This window comes from Diadema antillarum, unplaced genomic scaffold (assembly GCF_040938485.1).
Source record: "Diadema antillarum isolate AM-2024a unplaced genomic scaffold, OU_Dant_1.0 scf00000011, whole genome shotgun sequence".
In the NCBI taxonomy this organism is placed as follows: Eukaryota; Metazoa; Echinodermata; class Echinoidea; order Diadematoida; family Diadematidae; genus Diadema; species Diadema antillarum.
The window spans coordinates 446441-458293 of record NW_027270900.1 but is presented as its reverse complement, the minus strand read 5'-3'; the positions used below and the strand labels follow the sequence as shown (position 1 = coordinate 458293).

General features: G+C 37.6%; 1 protein-coding gene across 1 annotated transcript in view; it reads right to left on the bottom strand.

The window, feature by feature from the left end:
* Positions 1-843: 843 nt before the first annotated feature.
* The window catches only part of LOC139720455 (plexin-A4-like), a 30517-nt gene continuing 19507 nt past the window's right edge, over positions 844-11853 (bottom strand). The window contains exons 22-35 of the mRNA XM_071631815.1: positions 11528-11670; positions 10080-10201; positions 9489-9554; positions 9022-9096; positions 8332-8398; positions 7773-7919; positions 6808-6961; positions 5895-6004; positions 4134-4223; positions 3161-3336; positions 2163-2310; positions 1699-1839; positions 1132-1209; positions 844-946 (exon numbers count right to left, since the gene is read on the bottom strand). Of these exons, the coding sequence (XP_071487916.1) occupies positions 920-946; positions 1132-1209; positions 1699-1839; positions 2163-2310; positions 3161-3336; positions 4134-4223; positions 5895-6004; positions 6808-6961; positions 7773-7919; positions 8332-8398; positions 9022-9096; positions 9489-9554; positions 10080-10201; positions 11528-11670 (1544 nt within the window). The 3' untranslated portion in view covers positions 844-919. The remainder of the gene's footprint in view (positions 947-1131; positions 1210-1698; positions 1840-2162; positions 2311-3160; positions 3337-4133; positions 4224-5894; positions 6005-6807; positions 6962-7772; positions 7920-8331; positions 8399-9021; positions 9097-9488; positions 9555-10079; positions 10202-11527; positions 11671-11853) is intronic.

The window sequence follows — 11853 nt, the reverse complement described above, 5'->3', positions numbered from 1 at the left end:
CTCAACCAAAATCTACGCTAAGACAATTTTTTGTATATATTTCACTCTCATGTAACCCCATCATGCTCCTACAACTGTCAAGTATTGCATATTTCCAGTCAAGATAGAACATGCTTCACAGTTTCTAGAGTTCAGATATCGACATAACATGCATGAATGACAAAGTTATGTGCCACGGAGCACTCTAGTCACACACACCTTACTGAATATGACAATCCTCATTAAGATGCAAACAGACATGACAGAAGAGACTCACTAAGACAAGAAGAATGGTAAACTTTTAAAGATATAAATTCCTTGCCTTTTGTATAGCATTTATGCTCAGCGGAGTAGTTTCTTCAACTTAAAAATCACAAGCCGGATTCTGTGCTCTTTTTCTTTGAGACAATAGTGCTTGGCTCCAATAAAGTGGACATACCTGCAAAATAACATTAAGTAACACGAAGTAACTCGTGTGGAAGGTACAATACGTGAAAGTAACATAAGTGAGAAACGAAAAAAAAAAACAAACAACCCCACATTATGAGGTCTATGCAATTCCGAAGAAAAGAAAAACTGCTTATCCACAGGAGAAGCCTACTCAAAAGCTGCATTTTATCTTATTTTTTTACAAACCCGTACAACGGCGAGAAAAACAGTAGACTCAAACAAACTCTGAGTAATATGTGAAGTATGTAAAGTTTATTTTTATTTCGCCTATATACATTCAACATTTCAAAATGGCCATCTCTACGTACGAAATTGGAACTTCGTAATCTTGTTGGGGAAAAATACATACATTATAGTTTGATCGTCTAGATAACCTAGGATATTTCAAGTGTACATGGCAAAATAAAATAAAAGATCTGAATCACGATATAATAACAAGCTAAGTAATATAAGACGGGGATATGAGACGAAGGGTTGATCCGCAACAGCGTTACATCATTTCGGCAACGGCGTCCAGCTGAAGGAGAAATGAAAAAGGGTGTAAAATGTGTCACAAATAATTATGGATGAGTAGTTGAAGTGTTGCATCCTGACAACATAGCTTAAGTACAAAGTCCAAGTGGTTACCTCAAGTAGTTTGGAATACAAAGAAGGTATTGTTGAAAAGCAATGATCGCTGAAAGGCAAATGATGGTAACTCACCAGATCAGCTGCATCGCGGCAGGTGAAATCATACAGCAGTTTTAGACTCCCAAATCGGCTGAAGAGACCAGTGAACTCCTGCAGATTAAATCGAATTTGACAATGCCATCCGTGGATTCGATGATCATGTGTAATGATGTCCAACGTCATTACTGAATATCAAGTCTTCGGTCATGATATCTGTCTGATATTAGACCAATATGTCGTTGTCAGTGCAGGGTACAAATGTATATACCACTAGCACTAGACGGTTAATTGCATAGTAAGTTTACCAGCCATAACCGATGGTTCAAGAACGAAATGGGACTCTGTATCTTATTCGAGTCTTTGCCTTGTAGGATGAATTCATAACAAACTCTAGATTACTTATCAATTGTCATTTCTTCCAACCTTGGTAGATGATTAATCTAAACACTCTTAACTTAAAATAAAGATCTGATAATGAAATGTGCACTTGGAATTGTTTTCGAAAGGTAATGTACTCCTGTTCATATCTATTTCCCAGGATTGCAATTGTGAAGTGCAGGCCTTTGGTGATGGTTTAATGTTACTATAAAAGACAGATACCTGTCCGATTGTGTTAAATTCACGTTGGAGCTCGACTGCAGTTGGGGATGGACGCCTCGCAATGCCACCGTAGTACTCGCTGATGGTCTTGATGTATCCAGGAAGATCTTTCACGAACAGGACACGATTTAATGATGAATCCTGGAAAAACATTGAACGATAAGAAATCCAAAACAATATGGTATTAGGATGACACCGATAAGCAGACAAGGAAGTGATGAAACAATTTGTTTTATTAAAACGAACACTTTCAGTAGAGGTTTATGGAAAACATGTATTTCCCTTTGCAGATATCACTTAGGAGCCTACAGTGCAAAATACACCTATTAAATCAAATGACCACTTAACGGGATTTCCTGAACTTCTTTTCGCTTATTCGTGATTCATTAGCTTTAATATTGATTATGGAACTCGCAGTGCTCAACCGATGATATGACGTGTGATTTTTAACAAAAGATAAGTACCTCCGTCATTTCAGGTATGACTTTCTTGCAGGCGTTGTCCAGCATGTTGGCCAAAACCGAGACACTCTGGTCAGCACAACGAGACTGGCGCATGTCAAACACGTAGGAGGGATGGGTCAAGGTAGTCACCCAGTAGTGTTGAGGAAGACTTTGATAGGAGATAAATCAAAAGATCACATCATTTTATTTCATTTTTCAAGAAAAACACCAACGTGTAAACACAACTGCAACACGCTGCTTGTAACAGTAGAATAAGCGAAAGTTGAGTTGATTACAAGAAGTTTCACGGGGAAGTGGGTAGACTAAAAAGAATAATGACACCATCCATGCTTGAAATTAATGTCAACAATATTATGTCGGACAAAACGAAGTAAAAGAACATTAGTCGAACAGCGTATTGAAATTTCATTCATAGTCAAATACAACAGTAGCCGAGAAAGTTTGGGTTGATGTGATGAAAAGGACATATCGATAAGACAACAATGTTGACGTATAGAACGAATAACAGGTCGATTCCGTTCTTACGTACAATAACGATATTCCTAACAGAAAGTTATAAAAAATTATGTATAGTAATATTGTAACTCATCATGACTTGAATCTTAACGACAAAAGAAACATAAACTGTTAAAAATCTTCACTGTTAAGTTCTTGTCATTTTTACCTCTTCATTCCCTCGTTCGCATATTTCACTTTACTCAAAATATCATGAAATAGCATCGCTGTTTTAAGTTCATTCTTCGAAACGTAAAATACTATTCCAATACAAGCATGCTGACTTGAACTTTCACCAGAAATTTCTTTCGAACGATATCATAAATGTAATGCCAGCTTATTCGTTCCTGAAGATGCCTACCATCTTTTCTTGTTGCTCTCGTCTCATTGTATACAGTCACGCTACTGTTTGCAGCACAAACCTGTGAACCTCCCTCCCTTTATTAATTTGGCAAAATATGAAACAGGGCGTCACTACAGTCATATAACCTGGCAATTCTGACCTGTTACTTTTCCAAGCCTCAGCACAGTCGTCTGGGTTCTCCTGGCCGGAACCTGAGCAATATGTTGCTGCCATTTCGTCAAAGAAGTCGAAGATGTGTTTCAGTGTAGCTGGTGTCTCGTCCACTTTGTTGAAGACTGACGACAGAAAGTCATTCAAGAAAGGTTCCACCGTCCTCTGCATATCAGAGGGAACAAGGACTGGATTTCCAACATGTGTCACCAGAATACAAACATGGCATTCTTTGTAAACCTGTTTTGCACATGTCTCTATAATTTATACGTACAAGCAAGTGTACAGTTGTATGGTATTGTGTATAGGCCTACAGTTTTCCTAAGATTTCAAAGTTGAGTCGCCTCTCACGACGATTCATCTCAACACCCGTTCATTAAATGAATTCCAAATTAGAGTTCACATAATACTACAAAACTCACGGACATTCCATATCTATTCCAATAAGACATCAACTCTACGTCAAACAGGGGCGGATCCAGGGAGGACCGCAACCGGCGCACGCCCCCCCCCTTTATTTTTTGTGGAAACAAAAGAAATAAAAAGGAAAAAAATGGGGGGAGGGGTGCGCCCCCCCCCCCCTTTAATTTTGTAAACACGCCCCCTCTTTACGGAATTCCTGGATCCGCCCCTGGAAATGCTTCGCAAGCCCCACTAATAATGCGTATTCAAAGAAAGGTGCATTCAATTTCGGACACCTTTTCGTATAAAAGAATTCTGCTTTAGCTCTTAATGCAGTGTCGTGCACATTGAAATGATGGCGAAAGTGCCACAAACGGATAAACTAAGACTCTTGATGTAGCTAAGACTGTTGATATGAGATACATAAACAAAGATACAATAAAAAATAAGTAGATTACATGCCATATTTATTTGTTTTCATGTTGAGCCTGCTTTGTAGAAAGACTGTTTCTTTCCTTTCTTTCGCTTTTGAAAAAAAAATTGAAAAACTCTGACAGTACCTTCATGACAAGAAGTCGTGGAGCAGAGATCTCTTTGTCTAGCTGGATTCGCGATTCTTTCCTTCCAGCCGATGGTGGCTCCTCCGACATCTGCATCAGGGGACACCAGTTATAGTAATAGTGATATTCAAGCAGTACTTCATCAAACTGCATGTGTCACAAAACTCGTGCAAAGTGTATCAACTGTTAGAGACTTGTTTCCGCTTGCATACCACAGGCCAAATGCACATTCAACTATTGTGTGTGTATGTGTGTTTGTTTATTTGTTTGTTTTCAATTTATAACTTTAGAAGGAATGTTATTCTTTTCAAACAGTAGCCCTTTGATATATGAAATGAGGATTAAGACAAACATTAAAGACGTTATCTTCCAAGGTCTAGCCGATCACTACAAAACTAAAACTGCAATGTTCTTCTGTCTCATTCGTTTATCTCTAACGGAATTATGTCCCCTTTCACCATAGAAAATATCAAAAGTATATATCCAAGACATTCACTGGACAGTACCAAATGCTTGATTCGTCTGCCGTTTAGATCCTGTGTCTGTATCCTGGTGTAGTCTCTTCTCATGACGTCATCAAATCCAGTGTCATGATCTGATGTGATGAGAAAAGGATAAAAATGGATGCTGGTAGGTATCTTAAAATATCAAGGCACAATGTGTCTGTATTAATTCCGATCAAGTAACCATATACATGGCAAATTAATAACTCTTTGAATTTTGCTGTATGATAATTATGACACCATCCTTTAAAGGGAAGTCGAAATTGTAGTTCAACTTTTTTTCATGTGTTCAACAGGAAGTAAGTTGTACTGATATCGGAATGTTAGCGTCCAATTGTTAGAATGTTTTCAATATACCTTTTCTTCCCATATCATTCAATCGTGGGTTTCACATCTAAAAATGGAAATCAGCCATTTATCGTAGTCTTTTTCTTGTTTCCTGTCATGAACGATGAAGTAATTAATGTACATCACATTGTGCTCATATGCAACAAGGCACGATATTTCTTAATGTCACTTACACACTTGAAACAGTTGTGCACCCACTGAAACAGGCTGGAAGGCACGGCTCTCATCGTTCCAACCTTTAACCTTCTCTATCAGAGCGACGCGGGCTCCGTCTTTTAGCTGGTAATTTAAAGCATACGGAAAATTGCATTAATTGCAAACATACAATAATACCATAAACACCTTGTTTGTGTTAAACAAGGAGAACAAGATGATTCTCATCTGATCGAATGCATATGCACAAATTAATACATATAGGACCTAAATGACACAAGAACCGTAATTATAGTCACATGTTATTCCATAATATGCGTGTGAGAGAGACATCCTAATACATTATCATAGTTTCTGCTGCACCACGTGACTATGAATTGTGCTAAGGGTGCCGACAGAGTTTGTTGTCAGCTGCTCTCTGCTTGATGATTGCTGAAACGTATGCCTTTAAACACACACACACACACACACACACACACACACACATGTTCACACTCCACGGCACACAGGAACACTATTTGGTCTATATCATATCACTGATAAAATAATACATATTATGAAGGTCGTGACATAAAGTCCAAATCTCATGACAGCAGGACCACATCACTGTGCAAACTAGCGTAAATCGGGCTACTTAATTTATAGTATCAAGATTCATGACTAGAAATGCATCCAAGGCCGTAATTCATGTTTGCTCCTTCACTTCATACGAATTATTGTGCTTTCGGCCACTGTTATGTTATTTGATCAGCTTTACCCCGACTGCCTGTATGGTGTTGATCACAACCGGTTCATCGTCACAGACTCGGGTATTGAATTCATCTTGGTCTCTCAGAATCCGCTGTTCTCCTCCTGGATGGTACCACACTGTGACGCAATGATAAAAAGAGCTGTATATTATCGAGTAAGATTATTAAGCTCAACCATTCTCTAATCAAATCAAGAAAACGTTTATCTGGAATCATCGGAGCACTTCTTTTTTCATTGTCATTTTTTTTAAGTGGGGAAAGCTGTTTTCCGATATTAGACGCTAATGCCGACTCGAAGCATTCAAACTGCTACACAAGAATCATTATCGTTTGCCACTCCGAATTTTAGTTCAATAGGGTAAAAAGAAAGTTTGAACACATGGACGTAAAATGATCAACGGATGGTTTTGTAATTTTCCGGGTTTTCCCGGATGTTGAAGTATTACGTAAAAATAACATGCATTGAGTGGCAGGAGAGGAGTTCTCATGGAGACGATAAATAAATCTCACGTAAATGGGCTATAGGGATGCGTCAATTGATAAGAAGGATGATTTGAAGGATTTGAATGGAATTTGATTAACTTAACTCACTTTTTTTTTTCTTTAAAGAGTGAATAACAACTTTGAATTTCAATTTACCTCGTGAATTTTAAGTATACAATACATGCATATGTATACAAGATATAAAAATTCAGTTTCTTGGATATCATGATAAAACAAAACATAAAAGTGAAATCTGGTAATGAAACAGGTATTTGCCAGGACTTTACAATAGCCCGAATTTGTGACGGTTTACAAGCATTTACTTGATGACGATTGAAAATAAGCATGCTAAATCATTAAAATGGAAATGGCAAAGAATCAGTAATGAAGTCAAAGTCTAGATAAGCCGGATAGCTTTCAAGCCGAGGGTGTACTCACGTAAGTCCATCTCGTGGGCTCGTCTCTGCCTGACCAGATGTCGCCTTCTGTAAGCTGCATCAAGGATTTTTTGCTTCACTTGAATGATGCTATCAACGTTCAGGACCTTCACGTAGTAGTCATGTCGTCCATTGCTACCCACCACAGATAATGTCTGCGACCAGCGATATGAGAAGTGGATACTATTGATACTGCACTGTAACTTCCAGTTGTAATGAGAAACAAACGCCATGAACACGACGGTCGTGATGAACGTTACATTTTCTGTGACACTATTCTGACTTTATGAATATACTGTCTCGTCCAAACATCCATACTAAACATGATTTATCGAGCTTCTTAGTAAAAAGTCTCGATAAAACTTGTAGGACTTTATCTTAGTATCAAATTTTATCGGAGAATCATGTGATTTTGTTATTTTTTTCATTTACATGGTCTACTGTATAGAATATCATATCTCAGGGTAGTCTCATGCTGGACTCTTCGCAGTATAGGTTTTTTTCTTTTAGTTAACAAGAAAACAGAATGTGTTTAATTCTACTGTCACGAAATGCTAAAGCATTTGAAATTTGAACCATTCTTAAAAGATTTCTGTGCTACACTCTTATTTTGAATATGTCATGTGTAAAACTGCTCTGCTGAAATTATGAAATGATACATGAAAAAAAAAGTGTGATTGGAAAATGAACACGTGATCAGTCAAGGCACATAAGAACAAAGAACAACAGACTTCAATCTCATGAAGATCATATGGGGAAAAGTTTTTGCAACTTAAGAACTAGGTATTGAGGACATACATGTGCCTGTGTGTCAGGATCAGAAAGTTTAGGACAGCGTAAGTTATAAAATGTTTATTTACCAACACGGTCCACTATTGACATAACGAATGTGTAGTTGATTAAGTGGTTCATACAGCACGTTACGATTACTGGCAGATCATTAATAAAAGAAAAACAAGTGTATACCAGTTCACTGAAATCAATATTTTGGGCCAACAAATAGTCGATGTTGAGCGAAAAGTAAGACTGTCCGTTAATGACGTCAATCGGTCCTTTTTCACACTGAATCTTGATGGCCTGGTAGAGCAAGTAGAGCGACTTGGCAACATGACTCTAATTGGACAATTCAAAGGAAATAAAAAAAATAACTCACATCATTTTATAAAGGTAAACAAGAAGAATGCATAAGGAGCACAGCCGGAAGCTGAATGTCAAATTTATCTGAGAGTGTTTCTTATTTAACAAACCATTACTATGTTGATTCCATCAGTCATGTATACAGAAAGCAAACATAGAGAACACGGAGTCACTCACGAAAAATGCTATAATAACTCTCATCCAATACAATACAAAACTATACAGGTACAATACAATCTAGATATTTAGATAACGCTCTTATACGACGAGTAAACATTTATCACAGCGCTGTAAACATTTATCACAAAATGATAGAATCAAACTTACATGAAGGGTGAGGGGAAAATAACAAAAAGGATATAACAATGATTATGTAATACACATTTACCTTTAGAAAACTAAACATGGAGATAGCCATCCAATTGGACAAGAGTTTCTCAACGATTGTCTCTGTTCTGTGTGGAAAGAAATGACGACAAAGATAAAATGCAGATAAATGTGCTTCCATGCGAAATACGAATACACTGGTGCAGTTTGCTTCAACTTTCTAACCTATTTTTTGTTGAGCAAAATGTGATAATAAGTGAAATCCATATACATGCAACATGATAAGATGATACAAAACAACACGGGAACAATAGTCCTTACACAAAACAATCTTATAATCTTGTGCATTACATAGAGCAGGAATAAAGGTGGTGCCTGGCGTGTAATCAATGGCATATGTTGTATTTGAAATTGACATGAGTGAGTAATGATAATTTTCATCTACATTCACTGAAGTGTGGTGTTGCGTGGAATGAGCCATGAGTGTATGTCGATGTGAATAAGCTAATTTCATAACGCTCTCCGTTCTAAGGTATGACGCATAATGTGATGAAAGCATAAGCTTAAGGAACGGTAATCATTTATCATTTTTCTGTTTTGGATCATTTCTTGGATCACTTCGTGACAAACACCAGACAACACTCTAAAAACTCGTTTTGCTACTTCTGCATTCATTGCATTATCTAATATGGATAACTTAACTCCACTTAGGCCTTATTTACTGCTTTACATTAAATCTTTGTTGACCTACCGTCTGAAGAGGGATTTAAGCCTCCCAGTGTCGCCCAAGTCAGATATCTGCTCCTCTAGGAGAGTTTTCAACACCCTAGCAGAAGGATTTAGGAAGAGAGTTTATTAACACAAGGTTATTTCTACTTCACGTTATAAGCGCATGAAAGCTACCAAAGCACCACAGGATATTGATAAATCGCTTCAGACATTATAGAAATTGTATCAAATAATTTGAGAAATTCAATTCCATCTCATTTCTCTATTATACTATACAGCCTTTCACACTTTCATGCATAAATTTCACTGAAATGAAGTTTTCCCCATGACGTAACTGATAAATGATTTTTTGTCAGGAATATTCAAACAACATACGGCTGAAATAACGCCCACAGCTGTGAAGCTAACACGAGGTTTCAAAAAGCTCTGTGAGTCGTATGCTCTTTAGAATCAATGATGACTTTTTACCACAAAAATTATTTAACTCACCGGGTGAAGTATTCGAACTTTCCTTCTGACACCAAGATGACAGTGATGAGCGATGCAATATTGACCCTTGTTTGAAAGCACGCACACACAGAAAATACACAAGAAGAATATTACAACATCATTCAGCATTGGTGCTGTTCTTATACTGCAACAAAGTTGAATAACTCTGGTTGACGTTCCACGGTATTGACCATCCCTAAGCCAGAGTCAGTAATTTTACAGAGCATTACAGTAGAACGCTTTTAACCTACAGGTAAAAACAAGGTGTCCTTATTAAAAACCTTTTCACTATGTAATCACCCGTGTGCATTATTAGCTTGCCAATAAGTCAGGTGAAAATTAGTAACACACACACACACACTCACACACAAACGCACATCTATATATCGCTAACCATGGCCACATAATAATGACGAAGGAACAAAGTTCTCTCCTTATACCACGACTGATCACATTTAGCCATGTATCACCAATGATATAAAAAATATAATCGATCAATAAAATAAAATAAAATAAAAATAAAAACAAAACAACAACTAAAAAAAACACAATGAAGCTCTGCTTCAATATTACGATGAGCGACTAATTAACCTTTCTCGTCTGAATGACTTTTTCTTTTCCTCCAAGACCTGGATGTATCTGACTAAGAAGTCGGGGTTGCTAAGCTGCCTCGAGAATATTATCATGGCGTGTTCCAATTTGTCATCCATTTCCTGTTAGATGGGAAAAGGAACATCACTATCAAAGGGGACGGCTAGTGACTGATCAGTGGGAATCAGTGGGAATGCTGAGGGATGATTGTTCCAATCCTTGTGGGATTCACTTAAGAGTACATTATATATCTATTGTTGTGAAAATTATTTGCTTCAGAACCGTCTCATATTCAAGTAATGTGCAGTTTAATGCCCCGTCACTGTACAGGCATGCTAACCTGGAAACATTAAACTGCACATTACTTGAATATGAGACCATTCTGAAGTAAACAATTTTCACACAACAGTAGATATATAATGTACTCTTAAATTAATCCCACAAGGATTGGAACAATCATCCCCCAGCATTCCCACTGATTCCCACTGATCAGTTACTAGCCATCCCCTTTAAATGCATAGAGACGAACACATATGCCGAATGGTGGAATAGAAGAGTAACTGAATTCAGTCATAATACAGTGCACTCCCGTTATAACGAACACACTTATAACAAAATCCCGGTTACAGCTAAGGAAAGATTAAGACCGCAACATTATCCACTCTTTTTTTCGTATTGTTTCGGTTATAACGAAATTTCGATACATATGATGACGAAAGAAAACTGCCGGTCCCGGGGACTTCATAATAACGGGAGTCCACTGTATGCCCCCTTCTTTGCCAACCAAGTACAATCTAAGAAAAAACAAAATTATTTTTTACCTTTGCACCTTTACCGGTGTCACACTGGGAGCACCTTTTACGGGTGCAACTTTGCACCCTATTTCGTCGTGCGTCCGGAAAACGACGCCAACGCACGCGATAAACGGGATTCGCCAGCGTTTGCGTCGTTCTTCTATGCACATCTTCCTTTAATCGCGTACATTCGCGTTGTTCTCCCGAGCATACGACTCTTTCAGAACAGAATGGTATAAAGTTGCACCTTTAATGTGCTCACTAATCTGGCAGGTGCAAAGTTAAATCTATTGTTCTTAGACTGTATAAGGCCAAATCACTAGATCAGCATAAAAGTGAAATTAGATAATGTCACGTCGACACACATTCAGAATGTCCAGGAACTCTGTAGAAAGAAATGAAGGTAATTATGATACAATAATTTTACCCATTTTTTACCCGAGATCATAAACTAGACGTTCTAATACTTTTATGGCAGCATAATACGCCGTTGCACTGCTTACACGTGCAGTTTTGCTTTTGGTATATTATATGAATAAGCCGAGTTCATTAATTTGCTCTCAATATTGAAGGAAGAAATAATAATATTATACAAATGAATTAATGAATTATTGGGAAAATGCAAATGATTTTTTGGGAATTCGCATAGCGTACCTGCGGGTCTGCTGTGCTGGGAATGGTGCCTAGGCCCGCAAACAGCATATTCCTGACGTAGTCCTGCGCGTTGACAAATGGGATGCCGAGACCTACGACTTGCGTTTCCACCTCAGTCATATCACTCTGTAATTCGTGAAAAGCTACGGGTATAGGTAGAACAAAAATTCGCATGTACATGACCATGAAAACTTGGTAAACTCTTATGGCAGCTTTTTGCTATCATTCGATGAAATTCGTAGACAGGTGTTATGTTATGTTTAACATTCTTTAACGTTTAACATTTATTTATTTTTATGGTAATGTTTGGTATAGCGAAGGTTAAC